Below are 26708 nucleotides of genomic sequence, written 5' to 3' on the forward strand. Positions count from 1 at the left end.
CTTATAATATTCCCTATATAGTATAATCCAGTTCCAATTGGATTGAGTTATAGGAAGAGAATGGGTGGTGCCGCCTCGTATGTCTCTTGGATGACTTAGGGCTCAGTTGAGGTTGTCATTTCACGATGATATTTGATAGCCAATTTTGAATTAGTGCAGAAACAAAATGCTAATTAGAAAACCCAAACAAAAAATAGAAACAAACTAAATGTCCTAATCCTCCAGACCAAGCCCATCAACAAACTCATACAACTCCTCAGGATCCTCAAAGACCGTCCAGACATGATCCGGCACATTCTCAAAAGCCTTCTCAAACCTCTCCGGCTCATTCTTCTCCTCCATATGGGCCACATCAGTAACCTTACGAATAGCAATAGCCTGAACCCACCCAGGGTACCGCTCATACATCTCAGCATAAGCCTCAGGATCCTTCTGCGTCGAATCCCCAATACAAAGCACTCTCCTCCGCGGGAACCAGCCCTGAATCTTCTCCATCCGATCAACCTTATATTCCTGCGTCTTCTCGGTAAAAGACCGAATCAACCCAGTAATATCCATCCAAGAATAATCCCTCAACACCAGCGTCCCAGCACAATAGTGCTCACGCAAGAACTTATGCAAAAAGGGATAAAGATTATAAGGCGACGCAGACAAATAAAACCAAGCCGGTGCCCCTAACTCCCCATCAACCCACCGATAAAACTCAGGCATGCCACTAATAACCTCCGGCTCCTCAACAAACGTCGACCGAATAATCCCCGTCGGCTCAAGCGTCATCGTCCGCTTAATCGTATCGTCAATATCAGAGATAACCAACCACCCATGCGGCCTCGCAAACGTGGTATTCATCGACACACTCCTGCCCCCGAAATCATACAACCGCGGCCTGACAACCGTCCCATCATGAATATGACCCACGTCCCCATCCCCAAGCTGAACACTCTGACTAACAATCCCATTCCGATCCGACGGGCCCAGTTCATGCCATTGCCCGCGTCGGCTGATAGGCACATGCAGCGTGATAGTCCGCGACGGCGAAACCTGATCCAAGAATGGCTGCACGCGGTGTTCGATTCGTCGGCGTATTTCGTGCTCGTGTGTGCTGCCTAGTTCGCCATCTAGGCCGATGTAGTCTGCTATTGCGGCGACGACTTTGCCGACGTCTTTTCGGCCGCCTTTTTCGAAGATGCAGGCTACAACCTCTGCGTGCCAGGTTTTGGATACGATTTCGTTGTGTTTGTTGTATGTGGTGCGTTGGTAGGCTGTGTTGTCTAGTAGCCACACTGTGTTCTTGTGTGGGTCTGCTGGTCGGCTGAGTGGATTCTTTGTGCCGAGGAAGGAGGTGATGTAGCTTATTATTGTTGAGCTGCGGCGTTCTGGGGGTGGGCGGTCTGGGGAGGACCGTGGGGAGCCACGGTTATGTTCATGTTCATGTTCATGTTCATGTTCGTGGTTGTGGTTATGGTGACGGTGATGAGTGTCGGCGACCGAATGCTCTTCTTGGTCATGCGCCATTATGGGCTTGTTGGTAGGCTGCTGATGATAGTTGATACTGTCGTCTGAAGGGGATAGTGGTTCGAATCCCAGCAGTTTATATGCAAGTAGATGATATGAAAGATGAAAAATCCCAAGGAATATCCCTGAGAGCTAAATAGCACATGCTAGAGCGAAGTGATAGGCGTCAGAAACTCATCAGGGGAGAACGCTGATCATATAGCCCCGCTCGCTGACGATCTAACGTTAGTCTAACTTTGGAAGTGGTCGGGAGCCTCCATCCCGCCTGATCTCAAGGCTCATAATCATAAGCAAGGCACTCGTATTGAGGCAGTGAACATGACGTTCGACCCCGGTGACTGCGTATCAGTCGATGGGGTCACCCGTTGCGGGGTGCTTGGCAGTAGGGCTGAGTTTGCCCTCAGGTGCTGATCTGGCCTGTCTGCAAGCACTGCCTCTATTTGTTAGTTCATACTTCAGCTTGGGAGACTTGGGAGATTATTATGTTTTTGCATGGTAACGTGCCAAGCCGAGGAATAACAATAGCTTAGAAACTTGCACAAAGTAATAATAATAGCCGACTTTAGAGAATCCTTGGATACTAACGGATATTTAGATGACTACTAGAATGCCACGAGTTGGACTATACATCGCTCATATACCATGCATCTCATAAATTCTTCCAGAATAAACATGCATCGAGACCCTGCATATGGTTCGGTTCGTGGTAACATCCTGCATGAACCCCCTCGACCCCTCATGCCCACACCTGCAGTTCCCACCTGATACTTACAGTATACGTAAACGATCGTCATGGTTCTGAGATAAACGGTGTAAACTTGATATTTTGCAAAACATGACTTCGGAGCCAAGTAGCCAAGCCGAGTTACACACAGAGAAAACACATGATTTGGCCATGAGGTCGAGATACCATGTGACCTAAGGGGACAAGATATGTGAATGGTGAAATTAGCGAGTAGAATATCAAGTTCTTGCACCAGTACATCCCTTTTGAATAGACTTAGTCTAAGTTCAAACCCACATCGTAGAGACCATCCCGTTATCCCTTGCATAGCGCACTTATATCTCCGCAACTCTATATCTGTAAAATTTATATGCTAACGACATGCAGAGCATACAAAATACCCCCTCATGCGAGTAATCCTACTTTGTACAAACCCACACTAGCATCCTATTAGATTACAGGGGCAATCGCGTGATCTTCTGGTGTAGATGAAGTAATTAAAGAACAACGAGAAAGACCTTGATACAACGTGGAGTATCGACCCGAAAAACTAGCAAACAGCGGGACCAGTCGTCCATTCTGCGTCGGGACATTCGTGCATCGATCTCTGCCATGTGCATGCTGTGATCCGTCGTTGTCTGGTATCGACATGCTGTGAGTGGCTTCTCGGCTGATAACACTGTCCCTGTAGAGGTATGCGCAGAATACCTCCTGTCTGCTATTGTAGAGTTAGTACTCGAAAGGGGTGATTTTGCGGCTTACTTTCTCGATCAGGTTTTGGTGGGGTGTTGGGGTTCCTAGGATATGGGATCAATGAAGCCATCCTTGCCAAAGGCTAGGATAACGAGGAGGATGCCTTCGAGCTTTGCTTTCATGTAGTCAATTTCCAATTTGTTTTTCAATTTTCTTCGTCTGCTGCGCAGTCTCGTCTGAATGTCTATGCAGGGCCCATTCTTGTAGTTAGAATCGAGTTCCTGTTCACAAAGCTCTTGCTTTACCATGAAGCTTGATTTTCTGCTAATAGATCTTCTTGGCCTATTTATCGAACTTGCTTGCAAAGGAACGGACAGTTCGTGGGCGGTTACTAGCCAAGGGCAAGATCTCGGCCTCCTCTAGCGTGAATTGTAGACTATCGTCTTCGTCTTGAAGCATCAGCGGCTCGAGAACCCCAGATATCCAAGCCTCCATGTTCCCAACCTTGTTAATGACATTATTGTGGCTTGCTTCAAACAGGTGTATGCTGTTTTCAGATGTCGTAACGTCGCCAATTAGCTCTTGTTCGTACTCGAACCCATCAATCATTAGCACGCAGGACTCGTGAAGGGCCTGTTTTAGTTTGCCCTGTTGTTTCAGCGCATTTGTCCACTTGGTCTGTTCTTCCAGCTTGGATGCCAGCTTTGCGTTTTGGTCAGTAAGGCTAGATATCTGTTTTGCCTGGCTGTCGAGCTGAGAATTCATCTTCTCGTTTTGTTCTTTGAACTGCGAGAGTAAGACATTCTAAGATTCTCGCAGGTCAGAAATCATTCTGTTCTGTTCATCAAGCTCCTCCAACAAGGCTGGCGCTTTGTCTTCCATCTCATCTTGCATAGTCTCAATAGGCTCCCGAGTGTGGTCCAGATTTTCATGGCAATAAGTTTCATGCAGGGCATCACTCAACCATTCAATGTAGGTATATACCGGATCTAACGTTTCGCCATGTCGGTCTCGTAAAGCGGGCATTTCCCTTCTTTCTCGAGTTTGCATTCAAACTTTGCTTGGTGCTCCTTTACGCTGGAGAATAGGTTCTGCTCCATGCTGTCCTAGGTCAGCTGTCCTGTTCACAGCATCACAAGGCAAGAAATTAGTACGCATTTTGTGTTGTAGTGCGTTAGTTTAAGTGTAAGTGTTATGCAAGGTGATAGTAAGAGTAGGTGGATGAAAAGTAAAGAGAGGGTGAAGTGGGAGGTAAATGAAGGTGAAGTGAGTCACTGGGGGTGTTGCTTCTAGAAAGCTGAGTCTCTAAGTCCTTGGTGTTCCTCCGGTTTCTATAGTGCGCAATTGTACTCATTCGGGATCGCATATCGAACTATACCTAGCAACTGCACCAAAGAGAATTCTGATAGAATTTAATGGACCTATGAACTTTTCGGTTTATTTCCCAAGCCGTTTGCCATACATATAGGCACCTTGAGAAAACATCGGGGACATGAATCATAAAATATGCAATTTGGAGGTTCACAGCAATGCTACCTCCAGGTGTGCATGTGCGGGTGGTCACGGGACGCACTTGCGAGTAGGAAATTGTAGTAGACGTTTTAATTGTCCGACTGGAAGCGCTTTTGGGCGGAGACAAATCTTTCATAGTGGAATGGGGCTGGGCCATGTTCGATGGCCTGGCGACCCAGTCTCGAATAAGCGGACCCAGCGCATCTGATATGAGTGTTTCCTCTGTCGGGTTTTTGAATGCCTTGCTCCCAAGACTGTGGGCTGATCATAGAATTTCAACCTATATAGATGAATCCAGGAAAACGATATTCCCTCACCATCTCTTAGGTGCAGAAAGTTCGGTCCGAGAGAACGAGGCGGTAACGGTTTCTTTTCCTTTCCGCTGCTGGATTGCTTTGATTCCGGTGCGGTCAGTGACCGTAGTCGCATTGATGATGTTGTCAAATGCTTCATCCTCGCTTCCTGCAGAGCCAGACTCAGCATCCGAGTCAACGTACAGCTGCTCAGGACGAGCGATTTTCTCGGGTTGCTGTTTCTCCTCGGCTTCTGGGTTTTGGAAAGACTTCGAACTGAGGATTTTGCGACGAATCTCTGCCATTTGTTCTTCGTCTTCGGAGTCATCGGAAATCGCAAATGGGTCCTTGTCTTCCTCTTCCTCCTCGTCGGTTCCTTCTTTTTCGCTGCCCTCTTCTCCGCTTTCGTCGTCGTCGTCGTCATCATCGTCGTCAGAGTTCCGTGCCGGTAGCCGGTTGGTGTTTCCAGTAGTCCAGATATCGTCGCCTCCGTCTGCGCGGTTTTCTTCATATTCCCGTTCGATCTTGGCAAGCCATTCTGTCTCTGCGTTTTTGACATCCTCCTCGGTTTCGCAAGCGGCGTAGCGCTTAAGAAGCTCTGAGTTAATATCCAAGAAAGATTGTCCGTAGCTGAAATGCCTGAGGAGATCCTCAGCCCACTCTAGACGGCCACAAATAGCGAAACAGGCGGCGAGCGCCTCGACACAGTTCAAACGCCATGGCTTGCCGTAGTTGACAGTATTGGCGGCGATAAGGTAAGGAACTGTGCGCCAGAATAGTCAGCTTCCAATAAGCCTCGTAGGTGTCCGACTGAATCACATACGGAGTCTTTCGCACTTTCCGCCAATCCGCGACCAAGGCACCTCCTGGACGCGCACCCAGGAGCATTCGACGACTGCCGCACCGTGTTGTTCCATAAGCTCCTTGTCTGCAGGGGAAACGATCCGCTTTGCATTTGGACTGGCCGTGGGTCGTTAGTATGTTTAGCCAAGAAAAATGCGATGCGAAACATACGAGATGATCACGCCGGGGTGGCGCTGGCCAATATGGAGATCCCGCATCAATCCCAGCTTCATCAATCGCTTGCCGGAGCATCGCTTGGGGTCGCAGTGTCCCATATCCCAGCAAGCGGCCTTGTAGGCCGGCCGCGACGAGACAGCACCCTCAGTATCTTCATTGCCGCGGGGCACTGGCTTAGGGCGGGGATTGAATTTCTTGCCTCCTCGCGAGAAGTTATCTTTCTTGTGGCGGACCATTGTATGTGACGAATAAGTGTTAATCAATACAAATTGAAGTCAACTCGAGTCGCGAAAGAAGGAAAAAAGATCAAGGCTAAGCACAAGAGCCACACGTGCAAACTAACCGGTTCTCCGCCCGCCTCAGCCCCCCCATCATTGTACACATATCGCATTCCTCGATTGCATCTTCCCCGACTTCGTCTCTCTCTTCGATCTCTGTTTCTTATTTCCTATTTATACCGCCATCCTGGAGGCTGCCTCAGCACGAATGGCGGCTAGGGACCGCTTCGGGGCCTACCCTGAGCCGGGGTTTACGCCGCTGCAGCGGGCAATCCGTGAGTATTGATCATGAACTGGAAGGATATAGAAGAATCTAAGCTAATATTTGATTTCTTCCAGGAAATGCATGCGATCCCCAGAACTACGAGCCCAACCTGGCCCTGAACCTCGAAGTTGCAGACCTAATCAACTCCAAGAAAGGCAATGCGTGAGTTGGACACCAATGTCGGCAGGGATGCGCATAATCATAACCTCTCTCCTAGACCTCGAGAATCCGCATTCGACATCGTTCATCTTATCAATTCCCGAAACCAGAATGTCGCGTTGTTAGCCTTGGCGGTACGTGGGGAGCTCAAATGACAGCTGGCGCAAGGAGACTGACCAGCAATAGCTACTCGACATTTGCGTCAAAAACTGCGGATACCCGTTCCATCTCCAGATCAGCACAAAGGAATTCCTGAATGAATTGGTTCGCAGGTTCCCCGAGCGGCCGCCTATGCGACCCTCCCGGGTCCAGCACCGCATCTTGGAGTCGATCGAGGAGTGGCGGCAGACTATCTGCCAAACATCGCGCTACAAGGAGGACTTGGGTTTCATCCGGGACATGCATCGTCTTTTACTGTACAAGGGCTACATGTTCCCGGAGGTACGCCGAGAGGATGCTGCTGTCTTGAACCCGAGTGATGTATGTGCACCGGATCTCGTTGTTACGTCAAGATTGAGCTAACAGTTTTAGAATCTCCGCTCGGCTGATGAGATGGAGGAGGAAGAGAAGGAGGCGCAATCTGCAAAGCTCCAAGAGCTGATTCGCAGGGGCACCCCTGCCGACCTTCAGGAAGCCAACCGGCTAATGAAGGTTATGGCTGGTTTCGACAATCGGCACAAGACCGATTATCGGGCCAAGGCGGCGGAAGAAGTGTCCAAGGTGCAGCAAAAAGCTAAAATTTTGGAGGAGATGCTACAAAACCAACAGCCTGGGGAAGCTCTCCCTGAAGGCGACGTGTTCGAGGTGCGTGATCTAACCAATACATGCTATTCTACAATGGTATCGACTCTAACATCCTATCTCGATTAGGAGCTTGCGAACGCTTTGCAAAGTGCCCACCCCAAGATCCAAAAGATGTGCGAAGAGGAATCGGAAGACCCCGAGGCCGTTCACAAGCTGCTGGAGATCAACGACAGCATACACCGCACAATCGAGCGGTATAAGCTGGTTAAGAAGGGTGATTTGGATGCTGCAGCTAGGATTCCTAAAGGAACACTCGGTACTACGACTGGAGTTTCCACAAATGCCAACAACGAGCTCTCTCTTATCGACTTTGACCCAGAGCCTCAACCAAGTTCTAACGGTAACGAGGCCGGCCTATCCCAGGGTGGTAGCTCCTTGGAGAATGACCTTCTCGGCCTTTCACTAGGAGAACAAGCCCCCTCTCCCGGCGGTGGTATCTCCCTCGGACCTTCCAGTAAGTAATGCCCATTGCAAATCCCGATCCTTGTCACTAACAGTATTGCAGACAATTACCCATCCATGTCAGCAGGCTCAACACCGCCTATCCCACAGCCTCAGCAGACGCCGGCATCGTTCAAACCTAATTATGATATCCTCGCTTCCATTAACAGTTCGCGACCTGTTTCTCAATCTCCAACACCCGCCATGCGGGCATCACCCCAAGTCCAGTCCACGGCAACCCCGCCGCCAGCCGATCCATTTGCATCGCTCGTCTCTGCCAGCCCTAGGGCGGGATCTAGCCCATTCCAACCGCCCCCAGCGCAAAGCCACCCAGCTCCAGCCTCCTCGTCCTTGCTTGATCTGGTCGGAGGTCCCAGTTCGTCACCGCAGCCGGCGCGGCAGGCCGCGAAGGCCGAAGCTGATGATGAGTGGGATTTCGCTTCTTCCCTGCCAGCCAGCAATGCACTCCCCACGACAAACAAGATCCAAGTTCTCAACTCCCAGCTTCTCGTTGACTTTGCTGCGCGCAGAGTGCCAAACCAGCCACGTCAAATCCACGTTGTGGCCGTCTTCTCAAACCCAACCAGCCAACCCATTGGGGAGCTCCACTTCCAGGTTGCTGTGGAGAAGGTAAGCTACAGTCCCTTTCATTCGTCATTCCCCATAATGAGTTACTAACCATCTCTAGTCCTACACCCTACAACTCCGCCCGCAATCAGGCCGAGACATTGCCCCCGGACAGCAGAACGGCGTCCAGCAAGAAATGCTCATGGACGGCATCGATGCAGGAAAGGGCAATTCGGTGAAAATCCGATTCAAGGTGTCCTACAAGCTTGGTGGCGAGGCCCGCGAGGAACAGGGCATGGTGCCACCTCTAGGCATCTCCTAGACAAAATGCGGACCCAAAATCAGGTCTTAATTTAGTCTATGCTCTAGCTCGATCCGCCCTACGGGCCCAGAGCGGTCCGAAGTAGGCTCGAAAGAACCGAGCAGACAGCATCCTGTTTAGATGTTGCATTGCTTTGTGGTTCTGTCTGGTTTCTGTGCTGAAACTGGCTGCTCTGCTTCCAGCCTCACGGCAACCTTTCCCCCCTGCTCTTGATGTGTTTTCCCCCACTTGGCTTTCCGCCCATTGAGAACTTAGCGTCCTTATTCATGCTGTTTATAAAGAAGATTAAGCTTTCATTACCTGTACTACTTACTCGCTTGAGAAAGGTGGAGGAAAATATTTGAAAGATTCGCACATCAAGTTTCGGTAGAGGTCCTACTAAGATTTGGACGCTAATAGGATTAGCAAGTTAGCAAGTACCGCGGGGTCCTATTGGACCCTCACTTATGATATAGTACAAAACACAACAGAAAGCAACATAACAAGACCTCGGCATCTGTTCATGTACACGTACCCCAACCCTAATCGCTTCCTACCCAAGTAAACCAGATACACAACTCGCAAAGCACCAAAAAGCTAGTTCTACAACAGTCACATACCTATACTACCGCGAACCCTAAATATTAGAAATCAGATCAAATCCGCGGAGAAATATGATCCCATCGCCGCTTATCACCTCCCCAGTAACGAATTCCCTTCTTGGTATACAATCACGCCGTTTAGGTCACAGCCTCGGTATTCCGACTCATATATCAGATGAACGCTATAGCGGCGGAACGAAGCGACATGGATATCCGAATGATCGGCCGGGTATGTTGCTGTTTGCCGAGCCCGAGGAGAAGTGATTCCGATTATTCTCCGGTCTCTGTCTCGCTCTGTGAGTACTGTAGGGTGTGGGTTAGGATTGATTTCAAGGTGTGGGTCGGGGGAAGAATCGGAGGTAATTGTACTGTATAGGATAGCCTAGTATAGTATCTAGCAGAATATATTTGCTCTATGTGTTTCGATTTACTCGCTTGACGAGGCTATCAGCTCGCAACAACAGGCAGCTGGAAGCACTAAGCTGGAGAGGTATGAGGTCCTGTTTGTCCGTCAGCATGAATAACGCAGCGTGTATGGAGGCGTGATGAGAGAGACACTGCAGAAAAGGCTCGACAGCGAGTCTGACCACAGGAAGGGCATGCGACATGGCACCGGGACACGGATGGCTGCCATCGAGGAGGACATGGAGGGTACATAGCTCCCTCAGCAAATTATCATCTCTATCTTCTGTTGCTTATGCGTAGATAAGCTTACAGGTTGGAGAGCATTGTATCGGTATGGGACATTGATTAATACATTGCGGGGTATTTGTATGTTGAGTAGCTTGCAGGGACACAAAATAATTGTTGCAGCCCAAAGCTTTGGGAGAAACAATGGTCTCTCACGTCGCCGGTATACTTATCAAAACGGCCGACCTCCAACCCTTTTATTCCGTTTCTCGGTCATTTCGAGGGGCTTTCCAAAAGTCCAATTCTAGCGTGATAGCAGTGTACAATGTACTGCTATATCTTGCTGACTGTATAGCTATCGTTGTTCTAGAGACAGGTCGAAGAGCTGTGCGAAGTACGACTTCCAATGTCTTGTCTGTATACTTACGTGGACCCAGATAGCGCGGGGCCATGGCACGCTATGTATGCAACTAGATAGCATAGTGCCAACGCATAATGACAGGGATGTTGAAGCTTGCGCCACAGTTTCCCCTCATTTTGTTTCAGATATGCATAAGCTTCTATAGAATCTATTTCCTTTGCTCCTCTCTTATTCCACTAAACACCTGTACATCTACACTTACAGCCCCTAATGATATGATACAGGATCCCTTGAGCCAAAGCAACTAAAGCATACCAGTAAAACACCAGTAGACCCCTGATATTCTATACAAGATATTGTTGACATCCCAACCACATAGGGTTGGGTAGCTATCACAACTATCACCCAACGGTACTTATCGCGCACCCCCTGTTAACCACCATCAACCATCGCATCCAATACATCCAGTGCATACCAAAGCACCAAAAATGCATCCCACCAACAAATAACTTCCTAACAGGAACCTGGCATGTAACCCACACCAGCCTCCCCTCTGGAAAAGACAAACTCAACGTGAAAATAACCTACAGACCCCTGCCCCCCTCACCAAGCGGGATAGCCCAGCTCGACGATCCAGTCCAATATCAGGGTATCAACTACTCAAAAATAAAATCCATGCGTGGGATTGACATGCCAATGCCCGGTGCTCCTGGAGCATGGGATTGGTGCGGGAGGGGTTGGTTGGTTATTGCTAGTTCGCACTGGGTGTGTCTTGGTTTTGGGCGTTCTGACGATGGGAATGAGCGGGTTATGGCTTATGGCTTATTTGCGAAGATGGTTTTCACGTCAGCAGGTATTGATCTTTATTCGAGACGGAGGGAGGAGTTGGAGGGGGTCGTTGTTGATGGGATCCTTGGGACTTCGAGGGGCCTGAGCATTGAGGAGATTGGCAGGCTTGTTGAGGGGGATTTTGAGGTTCCGAGGGATTAGATTAGGTGGTTTCTCTTGGAGGTTAGTAGGTAGTGCGGGTGAGATGAGGGCTTGGATATGGCGGTGTGACATGTGGTGTTGGCGTGTCGCAGACAGGGCACATTACGAGTGACTATAACAGCCCTGAAAGGCTTTTGAGGAAGTGTCTGTGATGCTGGCTGGGTGAATAGACGAGGTACTGTATTTAGTACAGCTGAGATAGACCTGTATAGATAGGATGAGCCAATTAAAACACCCATATCCGTTTTCACATGGCCTCTGCGCCCTAAGCATGTGGCTGGATTATTACGAAGATATTTGTCAAGCGACATGCTGAAAATTGAGACAAATGGAGCCACACTCGACCTATTAACCGTCTACTGAGGCGTAGTGCATGCATCGAGACCGAAAACCAATGCTTGAGCGTTGTAAGATCGGTGGGGTCGATCAGCTGGATTTGCCGAGCCCCCACGAGATAATTGCAATTTAGCAGTTCATGTAGCCTTAAAGGGCAGATCTAGAACATAACTACCCTCAAATTGCCATTACCACACATTTGTTATGTTCTGAAGTCCAAGTGGCAATTGCCTGAAGTGGCTTAGATTCGGCCGGGTGATAAGCGATAAGGAGGGCTAGACCGGTGGCGTGCCTAGAGAGTTTGGCCTCAATATGGCGTTGTTATTCTCCATGGACTGTTAGGCTGTATTAGGTAGCTGAGCTGAACATGGCTTACTGGAACCGAGGTCAAGCTCTATCTCGCAGGGCTGACTGGCCGGCTCAACTGCGACCAACCATATACCAGAGACTTGCAACTGTAGAACATTACTCCGGTTTACAATGGGCCCCAGCACCTTCGCTAATCTTCGGCTAGGCCTGGCTAAATACGCCTGCAGGTCCAACATCTCCTGATCCAAGTGGCGGTGCAAGTGGAGAACCTTTAGGCTGAATGAATGTCGCCTTGGAAGAGGTCCCGAGTATTCACGAGTACGGGGAAGTACACCATTAGATAGACGAGAACCCTCGGAAATGCCGTGAGGCAGAACATGGGAATGGATCCGTTGATTAAAACTCGCGTTCATTACTCTTCTAGGCAGGTGATGGTCGTAAGATGCATGGCCGAACGTTGTCCGTCGAGGATCGTCGATCGATGCATATCTCCAAGAGAATAGACTACGGCAGATCAGATCGGAGGTGATGCAGGTCCAACCTATCGAATATTGAGGTTGCCTTGGGTTCTTCAACATCGTGTAAGGGTGCGGCTCCAGGCGAAAGCCCGATCCGGCTATCACGTGTGTCAGAGCACCCTACGGTAGTATTTGGTTGGCTCTGCGAGATGGGAAAAAAAAAGGAAGAGGAAAAGTAACAGAAATGTAAGAATGGGTAGGGATCAACGGGGTTAACGCTTGATCTGCAGGGCTTTTTGGGCTTTTTGGGCTTTACGGTAACATAACAGATCTGGAGTAACCCCCCACTTTCCAAGTTCATATCTTGATAAATTGAAGTCTAGACTCATTTCCGCAAAACGGGGTATATCTGCAGCTTACCTGCAAAGGAAGAAGTATCCGGAGGACAGGAAGCCCCGCGAATGGTACTCGTATTGGTAGTCGCGGGCTGGAACGTTAGTAAAGAGGGCAAGAGCCAACCATGGATCGCGGTGGGCGAAGGTTTTTAAGTAGCCAAACTATGATCGTCTGAAATCCATGGTTCTGGTCCTAAGCTTAGAGAGGGCCTGACACCTGCCCCTCTATATTTAAGTGCCCCCGCCCGTATGTATTCTTTTCTGCACATCCATACTGCCTTTAGTTATGGACGCTGATATCACCCCGATCCCCCGCTCGCGGGAGGAGAATCAGGAGAGGTACGTACTTTCCAATTGATACAAGACCTTGCTAACCATATACTAGAGCCTTTATCGCTGCGTCGCGGCGAAAAGATCGCAGCCTGGATGCACGGCTAGAATCGGCCAATAGGGCCTCTATGCTGCACAAGAAACGCACAGGCAAGGGCTTTCACATCACCAAGGAGATTGTCGAAAGAGAAGCCATGTATGAAGAAGTCGACGAGCGCTATGCAGAGAAGCGTATCCGCATGCTGCAAGCTCAGAACATGCAAATCGAACAACAGTTCCACCGCCATCTGATAGCAGCCTTTGGTAATCGTCAGTCTCCTGGATCTTCAATCGCCAACCGCCGAGCGAGCACTTATACACCCCGCCCATCAGCGGATGGTGGCCCTCGCAAAATGAGCCTGGACCTGACCAACATCCGCTCGTCCTTCCCGCAAGATTCAAACTCCGTGGCAAGCCCCTTGGCAACAGGCGACGGCTACATCCTCTCGCCAGCAACATCCTTCGACAACAACGCCAATTCCTACATGGCCTGCATGCCCGGCTCCGAGGCGCCATACTCAATGGTCACCCCCTCAACAGGCCCCAACTCAGCCCAGATCCCAGAGTACGTGAATCAGCAAGCCACCACCCCAGCATGGAACACCCAAATGCCGAACTGGGCCATGCAACAGCAAGTCCCCACTCCAGGCCAAACCCCCACCGACCAAGTGCAAATGTGGCAGCAAAGCATGATGCAGCAACCCACAGTGCCAGACACCATCCAAATGCAGCGCCAATTCAGAGACCGATTAGCCTCCGCGCCGGAATTTCCTCTGCACCAAGCTCCACGGGTCGCGCATTCGGGTTCCATCACTGGCCCCACGCCCACTCCCTCTGGCCACTCGCGCGGCCAGTCGCAGCCCAGTAATAGCTACCACAACCTCCACCTCCTTACCCAGAGCACGCACTTCGCTATGCCACCGTCGAGCGCTAGCTCCCCTAGGATTGAGGCGCTGTCTGCGGAGACGCACTCGACTCCTGATTTCTGTCCTACGCCTCATAGTCCCATGTCGCCGACTGCTGCTGCTGCTCAGATGAGTATGCCTGCGCCTGTCAAGACGGAGAGTGGGAATGGAAATGGAAATGAGGATGGCATTATGGTGTCCAATGAGGGGATGGATGCGGATTATTCGGATTTCAGTCAGTTTGCTTTGCACTTGGGGAACTCGACTGTGCCGCTTTCTGATCGTGAGCCGTTTGGCTTTGACGATTTTGTCGCTGTTGACGAGTTTACCAGCGTTTCTTGTTGATTTTTTTCTTCTTCCTGATGCCCCCATTACGATCAGTGATACCTGATATACCCAGGTAGTTATTTTCTTCTTTTCTTGACTTCATTTCTTTCTTGTATATCCGCTTGACTCTTTTGTGGCTTTGTATATTCGCTCCTGTATCATATTTCAAATCCATTTCTCATTTAATATTTTGAACAGAGTTGCTGTGTGTGAACCTAAGCGGAAGGGGGAGTATCCGATCGAACCGAGTTGCTCTTTTCCGTTTTTCATTTTTTCACCTACCATGAGTCTACTTGCACAGTGACATGAAACCACAATTCACATCAACCCTGAAGATCTCGCCCTGGTCTATTCTATTTCCGTCCCACAAAATGATCGACGTTGCATTGACACTCCCGCAAACATCAACGCAACGCCAAGTCCACACCCCTAATCCGGCGATGTCCCCACTGATGATCGACGCAACTGTATGTTCGCTGGATATTCACCCTGCGCGATTATTGGCATCTCAGTTTTCATATGTGGACTGTGGGTGTTTTACTCTCGGTCTCTGTCTCGGTCCCAGCCTCTGTGCTCTACCGGGCCGTGCCAGGTAGCTAGTAGCTAGCTGTAGCTGTGGCTATTTTCTCCACTGTAACTTTGGGAGTTACTTTTTTCTCTCCCATTTTCCAATGAGAGTGGTTTACTTGAATAATTAACTCATGGGTTTACATGTACGGGTAAATCTGACGATACAAGTACCGCACCGCATTGAGTTAAGGAACTCTATTCATACCCGCAGAGCAACAGTTTCTAACTGCAAAAAAAATAAGAAAGTACAAGTTGAAATCTCGCAATGTTGCCTTAGACCTAGATACTATGAGGTATATTCTATCAATACTACCTATCAAAGGGTCAAACCAGAAGTTCTCTAACTGGACAAACCGTGGAATACCCCCCTTTGTTAATTTGTCATGCCTATGTCATACGGAGTCTATGTAGCGATGGTTCCCAGGTCGACAGATAGGGCGTTGTGTGGGACAAAGGTACTTTCTGCGACTTTGAATTTTCTTAGCGGGAGGGGAGGTAAGCTCTCCCTGCATTTTGCCTCCCCTGGCTTCGATTCTGTGGTAGGAGGTCTTGTGCTCCTTTACTTTGGTTTTTTGGTTGGGTATTAGGTTTTGGAAGTCGGAGGCTCTTTTTTGTATTATTTAATTCATATTGATTAGTTAGTCGATAAAAGAAGGTTGGTAGCTCGTGTGATATGTAGAGAGTGATTTTGGTGTAGGTTGGACCTGCAGGATTGCAGGATTGAAATGACGTTGTTGTTGGGTAGCTAACTTAGCTCCTGGGGGGGTATGAGCGATGAGGCGTTCCCGAGATCCTGGATCAACGGTGATCGTGCAGGATCGACCAGTCCAATTTTCCCATTAAGTTCCATATTCCATATAATGCAAGGCAAGCTACGACCTGTGGATAGATGGAAATTAGCGAAAAGTATACCAGATGAGGCAAAGAGGTAAACCATCGCATTGACAGGTCGGAGACCAGACTAGGAGGCAAAACCCAAAGTCACCCAGGGCGGAAAAAAGAAACGAAAAATTAAATTAAAATTAAAATTAAAAAAAAAAAAAAAGACGAAAACGCCAAATCGGGCGAGCTGCAGAAAGTTCCCAGATTGCGGGGTTAAGGTTGCAGCTTTCTACTAATTCACCAAGTGCCCCGATTGGCCCGATAACTTAGACTCGGCATGAGTCCTGTATCGAGGGCACTAAGCAAAGCCTATCACCAACTAACAGCAACAGAGAACAAAAACCTGAATAACTGCAGAATATATACAAGTCCCAATCCCAGTCTCGCCTGAACCCTATCACCTCGATCCACAATTCCCCACCGGGTCCTCAAACCATGGTCCCCGCCCGGATTCGATCCAGTTGCAGACCCCGTGCACCGCTGCAACCGCCTGATTGGATATATTGGATCTGGTTATCTGGCGTTCTACTCTTTCCCTGTTGGGAGATATCCTACAAGTGGTTTTGTGGTTTCGTGGCGTGGGGGTTGCCGTATGAGCCGTTGGTCCTGCACGGGCACGTCAAACGGGGCATTAAACTTGGAAAGGGGGTGGTTCGAGCTGGTGATAGGTTATTTCCTTCGCTTCCCTGATCGGCAAGAGGTGCATGGTTGCTGGGTTTGGCTTTTTACTCGTGGGTTCTGGCTTGGACCTGGGCCTGGCTCTCGGTTTTTGCGTACCTGCGTTTTTTGATGAGCTGATCAGCCAAGACGGAGGGTGCTTTGCGCTGTGAGGCTAGAGAATTTGGGGACGGCGCCGGGTGGATGCTGTCAGCTGGTATGACTTAATTTGGTATCTGTCGTTATCTTGGCCTTTGTATAGAACTGTTACCGGGTACTTTTAGGTACTGGAGTCTGGGTAACTTTCAGTCCGGGCTCAACTCAGCCGACACGTGATCATTTCGGCAAGTTATAGTTTTCGACTTCCGTATGTCCGACTGTACTCTACCTAGGTAATGATTCTTGAATCTGGCGAACATGTGAAGATGAAAGATTTAATTCTCATAGTCTTACTGCCACGGGCGTTAAAATGTTGAAAATAATAAAGATAGCTTACAAGCAATTTTATGGAGCCAACAGGAAAATGACGTGATGCGCAGCTTCTAGGAGTGGCTAGTTCGGACCCTTTTCTTTCGTAATTCAACTACTTCGGTTTTGAGTGATTCATCCTTCAAGGGTATTGAACCTTGTACTACGGCATGCTCCATGGATAGAAGTATTCATCAAGTGGGGTATTGAGGCACTATATGGCCGATTCTGAAGATTCAAGTCCTCACAGGTGAGTAAAAGGAATTATCATTTTGAGAGTATAGGTTGTTACAGAACATGACTTTATGCGTCTGTTCACCTAGTGTCTTCAGGACTCCTTCTCCCACATGCCTACCTGACCCATTGGCTATGGCCAGTAGCTCAAGAATGCTGATATAATACCAGAATATCTGCCTCCACCAACTAGGCATCTCGACGCCAACGAAGGCATCCATTCTCAGCTTGACAAGTGATACAGACAACTTCAGGTCTCAAAAGGACGATGATACACTATGGAGGAGCAGCAAACTAAACAGTCCTCTGGACTAGGGGCAAGCAAAACAAAGGAGACTTGATCCCTGACGCAACACATTACCTGCCAGGAGCCCAGCAATATCTTGATAAGGATCTTACAAGCGATTCCAAAAATCTAAGCATAGTTAGTCGCACAACGGCGGATTTGACAAAGCTGAGGCTCTATCGAAAAGGTTCGCCAAGGCGTCAGGAGGATCCACTTCGGGTGGCGCGTGCCACTGTTAGCCTCCCACCTAATTATTGACATCAAGTCCAAGCTCCGGAGCCCAAGGCAGGCCTAGGGTATCTCTGCCAGCAGGTTGGCGCAACGGTAGAGCGTCATCTGGCCTTCACTGGTAAAGACAGAGGATAGTGGCGGCTATGTTTTTAAGATCCTAGGACGCAGGTTCGGATCCTGCTGTCGGCTCGAAATATATACCAATTGGAGTCACACTCTGCGAAACGGAGTCAATATTCATGTGCTCCCTTCGGGGCCTTAGCTCCTATATGGCCTTGTGGCCAGGCAGCAAACAAGGGTACTGACCAATCGGGCTGCCCAGGGCGACTTTCGACCACGTCGCCTGTTCGCCGGACGCCGGCGGTCTTAGCTGTATAAAGAAGCAGGCTCCCCACCAGGCTAAGCGCTGAGATCCAGCACCGAACCTCACCACGCCCCTTCTCAGCACGAGAGTCTTATATCCTTGCCCGCTAGTAGCAGCCAGGATCAAGCCCGCTGCTTCCCAACATATTGATATATTCATTTCCCAGAGGATTAGCGCCTGCCACCTTCCCCTTTACACTCACCAAATACCCTTCCTGTATTCCTGCGTAAGTTTCAAAGGTACGAAATCCCCTTCCTATCTTTCTTTCTTGATCAGCCCTCTTTTGCTCTTCGTCTTTCCCCCCTCCCCCTCTCTCTCTCTTAGGCTAACTACACCACTCTATAAGGTCATCGCCTAATCCAACTCTAATATGAAACCCCTTACCTACCTCTCCCTCCTCCTTGGTATCTCTGCAACCACTGCCCTCGCCGCTCTCCGCCCAGACGCAACCCCCGACGAGGTCGCCGCGGCGGAAGCTGAGTGCGGGTCCCTAGGCGTGATGAGGATCGACCCAGCAGAGCTGCCCGAGGGCGCTACGATGGCCGACGTCCGTATGTGCGCCGACCATCCGCTCGGCCCCGGGGCGTACCTAGGTCCGGGTCCTGGTGCTTTCGCCAGGTTCCGTCGGTTCTTGCCGAGTTGGGTATTTTGAGAGGACAGCCCAGGAGCTGGGTCGCCTAAAATATAAAAGCCGTAGGCTCTCTAGATAACGATAAATAATTCATTCGAGGTTACCTTGATTGCCATCGTTCTGCAAGGTCATTCCTCGAGCGTAATTCGGCGGATAATTAGGTGAATCGAATTTAGAATCTTCACTCTAAGCAGAGCGCTCAAAGCCTTGCTGAGTTATACTCATCATAAAAAGACAACACTAGAATAGGTGAGTCCTAGAACGGCAAGGAGAGGCTGGTAGGTATTCCGCTATATGTAACTGGTTATAGGAGTATACTCAAAGTAAAAAAAAAAAAAGACCATTTTGCATGAGGCAAGAACTGCAGTAACTACAATATTACACCAAGATCCACCCCCAGGCATTCATCTAGACCACATCACATCACATCATATCATATCATATCATATCACATTCCCCACCAGCATCCCTAAATTCTGTTTGTCGATCCAACAAAATAAGAAAAAGACACCCAAACTCATCCCTTCTCACCATCCTAATCGGGATGAATTCCTCGAGTTAGATCACCCAATCACATCAACTCTCACACGAGGATATCCAGGGGTGTACATTTCCAGCAGCCTCGGCGGGCCTTCCGATCGATTCATGAGGAGTGGGGCGTGGCTTGCGAGAACCGGATTCTCCGGAGGCGAGGTGGCTGTGGAGGTTTGCTGGGGAGGTCAGCTGGTTTCCCCAGATTTCTTGTATGCCGATAGGTCTAGGCTTGGTTGGCGTTCTCAGGCTTCGCTTGCGCGTCCGTATCCTTGGGTTTCGGTATTGCCTATCGGATTTACGTTGTCGATAGAGGCTTTTGTGAACCGGTGGTTGTGTCTTATGTGAGTGTGATTCTCATTTGATCTTTTCTTATCTGTAGTATCTAGACGATGTTCTGTGTTGGATTCGCCATGTTAGTGGCAAAGTCGTGGTAAGGGGAGTTTGTATTGGATAGTATCACCCTCGGTAGTTAGTTCTATTTCCATGATTGATACGTATAGACATTATGTGTAGACCATAGATGGAGATATAGTTTGCTTACGATAAACGTTGACATCAGACTCGGTTGGCTATTCCGAGCTCGGATTTTACTATGATTTGTAGATTCCATCAAAAGCCAGGCATTGTATTCGGAATATCTTCCAGCGTGTTTCGGCGTCTAAAGGCCGACATATGTGGCAATATCTCAGAAAATAGAAGTCTGGCGGAGAGTGTATTTTCTTAGGAGAATGACTATTGACTTGAGTTGAGACAAGTTAACAGGTAATGTTTGTTTGACAAGAGTTTTCCTACTCAGGGCTATACTCCAATAGATAAAGAAAATGCTAAATACAATAACCAAACAACTAAACAACTAAACAACCAAGCTAGAAATTCCAGACCCCAACCCCCCATATCTACACTAAGCAACGTCGGAAAGAAACGAATTCCCTAATCCGGCGAAGCCGACTCTGGAGCCCACCAAATCTGACGAGCGAGTAAAATCCCGCAACCAGAGTACAAGAAAATGGCGAAGGCATGCATGTAGTACAATAGCGTCAATAGCACAATCGGCGCAAAAGCCAATTAGAGTACGTTACACGCCAAGGAAGATCATCAAGTGATCGCCATGATCGTGTCATAAAAAAGCCAATCTTGCAGTCTAATCTCGGGATTCGAGGGTGGATAGCGTTGCGCGTGTCGCACGGTTAGTGTGCCGTTGAATGGGCCTGGATGGGACAGTGAGGGCACTGAGGTAGTGAATTGGATTGGTTTTGGACCAGGGGAAATGTTTCCGTTAGGCTTTCTTCTGTTCTCCTAAACCCGAGTGCAGGGCCCGATTTGGTATTCTTTGCTGGAACGCGATCTGATTTAGAATTTGGGATTTGGAATTTGGAATTTGGAAAATTGCATCATGTCCGTGTTTAAGCGTGAGGGTTGTTTTAACCATGGGATTGGTATCTGATCTCTATAGAGACATGGTTCGGGTTCGGAGTTGTCCGGCGTGTCGATCTTCGCTGGAAGTGTACAATGTACCTATTGGGTTTAATGTGCTCGGCAAAGTTTAGACCAAAAATGGGGTAGAACAAACTACATGTACTAGAGCGAGTGAATTTGACATTGTATTTCGTAATGCTAATTCACAGAGGAAATCATATCCGCTGGTAAAAATGACAATGAAAGGTTCCCACAAGGCGCAAATTCGTAATCTGTGACAAAGATCCATGACTGATGCGAGCGTGCTGTCCTGATAGCACAATTGAACATATCGGACATAACGAGTGGACTTCTATTTGCAGCGTAGCCGAGAACAGTGGTTCAAACTTCGAGTCTGGAATGGTTCAAATGGTTCGTTACATGCCGCCGCGGCTGAAAAGCTCCCGGCCAATATCGCCGCTGCGGCGAACACTTAGACTCGACGAGCTACTGCGTCGACGGCGGCTACGAGACTCGGCTGGATCAGCTGGACTGAGTCCGCTGGCTCGGGCGTGTAGATTCAGAATATCAGTCAAGCTCACGACACCAACTAGGCGTCCAGAAAGTCGGGTTCCATCTAGCGCTGAAGCAGGAATTGAATGAGTAACTGGCGGCGGAACGGCAACTCCTTGATTAGACTGAGAGCCTGAAGTTGTGGGCGCGAAGGCTAGAGGAGCTGGGTGGTGCGGAGCTGTGTATTGAGGGGACTGTGCTGAGGGGCTCAAAGGCGGAGGAAGAGGAGATGCTGGAGGTGAGATTGCAATATGCGATCCTGCAGCTGGTTGGCTTATGTTAGGGGGAAGAGGGACGTGTGCAGCAGAATGTGATGGAGTTGGTGGTCCTGAGGAGGATGGGGACATTGGATCCGTCACCCAGAGTCTAGTGAAATTAGTATAGATATCCTGACTGTTAATGTTTGGAGTTATATGGCAATTACCGATGTGATTTAGTTGCCACAATCTTTGCGACTGTATGGGCCAGTGTCGACCCTGGATTGACGTGGAAGACAGGGAACGAGTCCTTGCCTTCCATCAGTCCTCGTGTAGACAGGATGACCGAAATGAAGTGGGTGCAGGTATTGTGAAGAAGCGGCAGTGAAGATGACCGGGTCAGAAGCTGTCAATTATTAGTAGACGTATTGCCAGAGGTGGCACATAACATACCTTGACGTCTGCTGTTGAAATGTTGCCAAGGACGTTCATGTGGCTATCGACCACGACAATGGATGATACGCCTTCATTGTTCATGATATGTAAAGCTTCGCAAAGAGGTTTGTCGCCACTGTAGGAATATATGTTAGATTGGTTGCAAGCATATTCATGGTAAACCACTTACTTGATCGAGATCACTTCTTGAGACCCAATCCGCAACTCGCGCAAGGCTTGACTGTAGACCTCTTCGATGACAGGGAAGCTCCGGCCATTCTCCCAAAGGAATTTAACAAGTCGGAACTGGCTGAAGATTCCAACCACCTCTTGGGGGTTAGACTCATTGACCACGACGACTCGGTGAACACCTCCGCCAAAGGTCTCAACGGCCGTCAACACATTTGCCGACGCGGGCAAGTTGATGAGGGGTTCTTTCTCCATGCCAAACTTCTTGACATCCCGCAGCGGAATAGGCACTCCCTCGTGGGCCTTCTTGGCCAGCTCTTCATACGATGCTTGGTGCGCTTCATCGGGTGATGTCAACCCTGCGGCTAGCAGGAGATATGAATTGAGGTCAGCGTAATCGAATGTGCCGACGGCAGAAGTGTCTTCAGGAGTTTCGCGGATCAAAAGAACAGCCGCACCGGAGTCAATCAAGACCTAGGAATCAAGTTAGTGAGAGTCGATTGTGCCGGCATTGATATACTCACGTTTGTAGCATCTTCGATTCCCGTATCAAGCTCCACGAACTTGAGATCATCCGGGCTAACAAGCTCTCCAATTGAGATCTCTCGCCAATCCCGACCAATAAACGCAGGGTCACTCTGCTTGGGTGGCGGGGGATTGTCGATCAGGCTCTGGATGGCGGATTGAGTGAGGGATGGTTGCCGGCGTGCGCGGGGAGACCCAGGGGGTCCGCGCAAGGACTCGCTCAAGCTTTGTCTGTGCTGGTGGTTCGGTGCGGGCATGTGTGAAACGCGGAGGTTTCGTGTGGAGGAGCGGGAATCCGTGCTAGAGCGCGGGGATGGAATGGCCGAGCCATTGTTGTTTAGAGAAGTGTCGGACCCGTCGGTGGGGATTTGGTTGTCCGCCATGGAGGTCAAGTGTCTCCTGTTTGGAGGGGATATCGAAAGGCAGGGATCATCAAAAAGTTGCGAAATGCAAGTCGTTGCTTGACTTATTGAGGTCATCAGGTGATGTTGATCAGATTAAGCGGGGTTGGCTTCACAGCCAATCAGTGTGAATATTTGTCATTCGCACCTGACATCATCCTATTATGTCATCACAAGTTGTTGCCCAGAATGGCTTAGCGCGCTCTCTATTTGTTTGGTCTACTTTGTATAGAAACAAGGTGAAGGCATCGTGGGTATAAGTCCAATTGCAAATTAAATGGGAATATGGTTCAGAAGAAGTCATTCAATGTCATGGAAATATCCCTCCCTCTATCCTTCATAACAGCCTTCCTGACACGCGGATTAGGTCCCTCCACCGGCTCAGACCGCTTCTTTCCCCTATTACGCTCCTTCTTCTCATGATCAAGTCTCTGCATCGCAGGGTCTCTAGTGAAAAACACAACCGACTTAGGCCTGTATAGAGCACGTTGTGCCACCCGCTCCGGATTGTTGTGGTTGGCGGTTGGAAGTTGGAATTCCAGAATCGGGAGATTTGTATCCAATGTCGAGAGCTGCTTTTGTTGCCCATCTGCATCTGGATCCGTTTCAAGATTAGATTTGTACACATCTAACAGGGGCCCTAGATCTGCTAGTGCCTTATCCCGTGGTCGCCAGTCAAGTCTACTAGCCGACCAGCCTTCGATGGGGAGTATATTGTTCGCAGGTTTTCGGTGACCCGAGATCTGTTTTGTAATCTTGTCGCATCCATACGCGATCACAAGCTGGAGCTCCGGTAGTTCTCGAAGAGATCTCAAAGCTGCGACTGTCAATTCGTGCTGATGGTAGATTCTGAGAATTCGGAGATGCTGTAGTGCTGTGGTGAACTGCCACATCTCGACCCAACCACGCACAGATCCATCTTGCAAAGAAGCTTGCTTTTTGGTGATGACTCCTTGGGGAGTTTGGCTCTGGTTTGCTTGGGGCATGCAAATCTCCAGAGCGACCAGGTTCTTGATATTTGGGATACCCGAAAAATCTGCCAGAGAGCAACATGTAGAGGCAAGTGTCAGGACTGCTCTCCACCGGAAGTCTTTGTTGTTAAGCATCCCCATGTAGGCTTTCAGCGGTTCCCTGGGACTTCCAGTGCTTAGACAGTAATAGGGACTGATTTGAGGGAATTCTGTAGGGTACATTATGGCCATGATTTTCCACATGTAAAGTGTCTGCTTGTTGCTATAGGACCGGTTAAATCGGTTCTAACAAGGCTGGTGAAGAAATCAATAACTCACCACCGGGCTAGAGCATCCCAAAGGTATTTTGCTAAATGCCATGGGACGATTTCGAACAGTTCGGCTTTCAGTTGCGATTGGTCCTTTAACAGCGCTTTCATTGCGGCATGTTTAAGGGATCCAGAGCCTTGGCTATTGGTTGTCTCCCATCCATGGGGCAAAAAGGGAAGTTCATGGAGCCAATTCTCACCCCGGGGGAAGTAGCCCTGTGGCTGGTTGTCTTGAAATATGATGGACATCATGGAGGAAACACGATCATGATCGAAGGGGATGGGGCACTCTTTCAGCCTTTTTCAAGGAATTTTGCTCTTTTTTTCCGTAGAAACCACCCATTTGTAGTCGGTGTGGTTTATTTCAGGAGGAGTAACGAAATGTGGAATAGAACGCGTAAATGAAGCCGCCAAAGCGCGGTTGCGATATAGAGACCATACACGTGACCAAACATATTGAAAACACCAATTGCAAGATCTCTTCTATCAATATATTTTCAAGAGGTATTAAGTAACGATCCTATATATTCTATAGTGTATATACAACCAAGACCCCGCTTATCGGCTGTAATGGTGGATGTACCGTAACTAAGCCTCATTTCTTCGCGCATACCGACTCCGAGCCCGCACCTGCGGCCCTTTCCAGAACAAAACATACGGCACGGGGAAAAACACGAAAGAGATACCACCTAGAACAGTCAGCGTCCAAGCAACACCCAGGTTACGGTACATAATTTCCGAGACAATTGCCATAACACCAGAAGCAACAAGCCGCAATACTTGTAAACTTGAGAGAGCGCTAGCAGCATGCAGCTCAAACGAATCAGCAACATATTGATACGATGAAACAAAGATACACAGCACCCCAAATCCCAACATTACCGACGAGGCAAGCGGGCTCCAGTAACTGATGGACTCTTGGGCGGTCCAGCCCATCCAGAACATGGAAATTGGGATAGCTGGCGCACCAAACATGCCCATATACAGACTGATCTCGGGGTCTGGACGGTGCTGGCCTCGGGCGCGACTGCGGATGATCTCGCGGCGGAGAAAATACATTGCTATTGGAACGGCTGGTGCGGAGAGGAGGACTCCGAGTTCGATGCCTAAGAAGGCGACGGCTGTCAAGCCTGTACTCCAATGATATATTTTCCCGTATATAGAGGCGTAGCCGGAGATGAAAGTGTAGAGGATGATGAATTCGACAGAGACGTAAAAGGCGTGGACGCTGATGATTGGCTCTGTCATGAAGAGAAGGATTGGTCGATATAGCGAGTTGCGTAGACGATGTATGAAAGAGACTCGTTTGAAGTCTAGCGGTGCTCGGTACCGGTCATCACCTGTTAGACGGCAGAGCTCTTTGGCTTTCCAGTCTAGCAGGATGGGACTGTATGTTTCGGGGAGGAACAGCACAAGCAGTACCAGGACTATTCCTCCAAAGGTAATGGTAATCCAATCCACCCAGCGCCAGCTTTCCCACTTGAATTGGACAACAAATGCCCCCGGCGTCGGTCCAACCAAAGGTCCTGTGAAGGTAATGATGGAGAACAGTGGGAACATGTAGACTCGTTCGATGCGTGACCAGATGTCCACAAGAGACGCTGCTGCTAAGACAGCTGGGGCAGACCCGAATAGGCCAGCCAAGGCACGGCAGATAATTCGCTGTACCACAGTCTGAGCCAGCCCTGCGCCCATGTTAAACAGCATGAACAGGATCATACTCGGAACGTATGTGGGGTTGCGTCCGAAAACTTCGGAGATTGGTGCTGCTACCAGGGCGCCGAGGCCATTCATAACCAGAAACATAGCTAGTGGACTCAGTTAGCTTAAGAATTTAAGTACTTGTTCATTAACTTACTCGTCGCTAAGACCTGGATTTGGGAATTGGTACGATAGAGCGCCCTAGTTGATACGGTGGCGGTGGTATCAATTGTAGAAGACCAGAAAATCACACATGCAGTCCCCGACGTTATAAGAGTGCATGCTAGTCGACGTTTGAAGGTCCAATTGTGAGGATCCATTGGATCACATTCACCTTCGTAAGTGACGATCATGAGTTTGTTCTTCTTGCTCCACTCAATGTCAGAGCCCTCAAACTCTTGACCGGACTCTCCAACTGAACCACCACCGGAGACATCGGTGGATGCACCAGCACCCGGTCGAACTCTTTCAATTCCAGTCACCATTACATCAGTCGGTGTACTGAGGGTATCTTGCGTGTTGATGGTATGTGGATCGGTTTGGAGCTCCGGATCGAAATCCGCTCGCTCGACGTCTCCATCCCTCTCCAAATGAGCTCGAACCGTATGGCGTGGATAGAGAGTTGGTCCATTTATGATGGCACGATGGCCATGTTCCCTCATTCGTTCAGCAGGTAAATCATCATCCGGCTCGCGAGGGATTGTCTGAATTTCTCCATCTTGGTAAGAGTAACGGCCCTCGAGAGTCCAAACATCTCCGGGCTTTTCGTGTCTGGTGACGAATTGTTTCTGGAGCTGTCGGCGAATATCACGGTGTTGGAAAAACGATTGCATCGTGCTTGAAGGACCGGCGTAATCGACAAATCATTGAAGCGTTGAGTATTGGCATTTAGAGCTGCTTCA

The 26708-nt window shown here is 49.2% G+C and overlaps 9 protein-coding genes across 9 annotated transcripts; 3 read left to right on the forward strand and 6 right to left on the reverse strand.

Moving 5' to 3' along the window:
• Nucleotides 1-213: 213 nt before the first annotated feature.
• Nucleotides 214-1515, reverse strand: PENARI_c001G00200 (phosphatidate phosphatase App1 family protein; the record flags this gene model as incomplete). The annotated part of the gene is made up of 1 exon (XM_022626125.1): nucleotides 214-1515. The coding sequence occupies one exon, from the start codon at nucleotides 1513-1515 to the stop codon at nucleotides 214-216; it is 1302 nt and encodes a 433-aa protein (XP_022493219.1).
• Nucleotides 1516-3274: 1759 nt separating this feature from the next.
• On the reverse strand, nucleotides 3275-4032 carry PENARI_c001G05188 (uncharacterized protein; the record flags this gene model as incomplete). Its single annotated transcript, XM_022626534.1, has 2 exons — nucleotides 3275-3736; nucleotides 4009-4032. The coding sequence occupies 2 exons, from the start codon at nucleotides 4030-4032 to the stop codon at nucleotides 3275-3277; spliced, it is 486 nt and encodes a 161-aa protein (XP_022493972.1).
• A 725-nt stretch (nucleotides 4033-4757) lies between these two features.
• PENARI_c001G10999 (ribosome biogenesis TSR3 family protein) lies at nucleotides 4758-5993 on the reverse strand (the record flags this gene model as incomplete). Its single annotated transcript, XM_022626996.1, has 3 exons — nucleotides 4758-5500; nucleotides 5561-5697; nucleotides 5752-5993. 3 exons carry the CDS (start codon nucleotides 5991-5993, stop codon nucleotides 4758-4760), a joined length of 1122 nt encoding a protein of 373 aa, XP_022493024.1.
• A 250-nt stretch (nucleotides 5994-6243) lies between these two features.
• On the forward strand, nucleotides 6244-8593 carry PENARI_c001G07461 (VHS domain protein; the record flags this gene model as incomplete). Its single annotated transcript, XM_022626716.1, has 8 exons — nucleotides 6244-6310; nucleotides 6375-6462; nucleotides 6518-6593; nucleotides 6646-6939; nucleotides 6991-7263; nucleotides 7330-7717; nucleotides 7769-8334; nucleotides 8393-8593. 8 exons carry the CDS (start codon nucleotides 6244-6246, stop codon nucleotides 8591-8593), a joined length of 1953 nt encoding a protein of 650 aa, XP_022493576.1.
• Nucleotides 8594-12939: 4346 nt separating this feature from the next.
• Nucleotides 12940-14272, forward strand: PENARI_c001G01886 (uncharacterized protein; the record flags this gene model as incomplete). Its single annotated transcript, XM_022626262.1, has 2 exons — nucleotides 12940-12992; nucleotides 13039-14272. The coding sequence occupies 2 exons, from the start codon at nucleotides 12940-12942 to the stop codon at nucleotides 14270-14272; spliced, it is 1287 nt and encodes a 428-aa protein (XP_022493301.1).
• Nucleotides 14273-18316: 4044 nt separating this feature from the next.
• Nucleotides 18317-18652, forward strand: PENARI_c001G08850 (uncharacterized protein; the record flags this gene model as incomplete). Its single annotated transcript, XM_022626826.1, has 2 exons — nucleotides 18317-18589; nucleotides 18644-18652. 2 exons carry the CDS (start codon nucleotides 18317-18319, stop codon nucleotides 18650-18652), a joined length of 282 nt encoding a protein of 93 aa, XP_022493935.1.
• A 2291-nt stretch (nucleotides 18653-20943) lies between these two features.
• On the reverse strand, nucleotides 20944-22808 carry PENARI_c001G03561 (uncharacterized protein; the record flags this gene model as incomplete). The annotated part of the gene is made up of 5 exons (XM_022626398.1): nucleotides 20944-21445; nucleotides 21504-21682; nucleotides 21730-21847; nucleotides 21902-22374; nucleotides 22425-22808. 5 exons carry the CDS (start codon nucleotides 22806-22808, stop codon nucleotides 20944-20946), a joined length of 1656 nt encoding a protein of 551 aa, XP_022493770.1.
• A 308-nt stretch (nucleotides 22809-23116) lies between these two features.
• On the reverse strand, nucleotides 23117-24354 carry PENARI_c001G08837 (uncharacterized protein; the record flags this gene model as incomplete). The annotated part of the gene is made up of 2 exons (XM_022626824.1): nucleotides 23117-24059; nucleotides 24116-24354. The coding sequence occupies 2 exons, from the start codon at nucleotides 24352-24354 to the stop codon at nucleotides 23117-23119; spliced, it is 1182 nt and encodes a 393-aa protein (XP_022493882.1).
• Nucleotides 24355-24663: 309 nt separating this feature from the next.
• On the reverse strand, nucleotides 24664-26639 carry PENARI_c001G02042 (uncharacterized protein; the record flags this gene model as incomplete). Its single annotated transcript, XM_022626269.1, has 3 exons — nucleotides 24664-24670; nucleotides 24764-25913; nucleotides 25964-26639. The coding sequence occupies 3 exons, from the start codon at nucleotides 26637-26639 to the stop codon at nucleotides 24664-24666; spliced, it is 1833 nt and encodes a 610-aa protein (XP_022493268.1).
• Between the last annotated feature and the right edge of the window lie 69 nt (nucleotides 26640-26708).

The sequence above is a fragment of the Penicillium arizonense genome (assembly GCF_001773325.1).
Source record: "Penicillium arizonense strain CBS 141311 chromosome Unknown PENARI_contig001, whole genome shotgun sequence".
NCBI classification, from domain to species: domain Eukaryota; kingdom Fungi; phylum Ascomycota; class Eurotiomycetes; order Eurotiales; family Aspergillaceae; genus Penicillium; species Penicillium arizonense.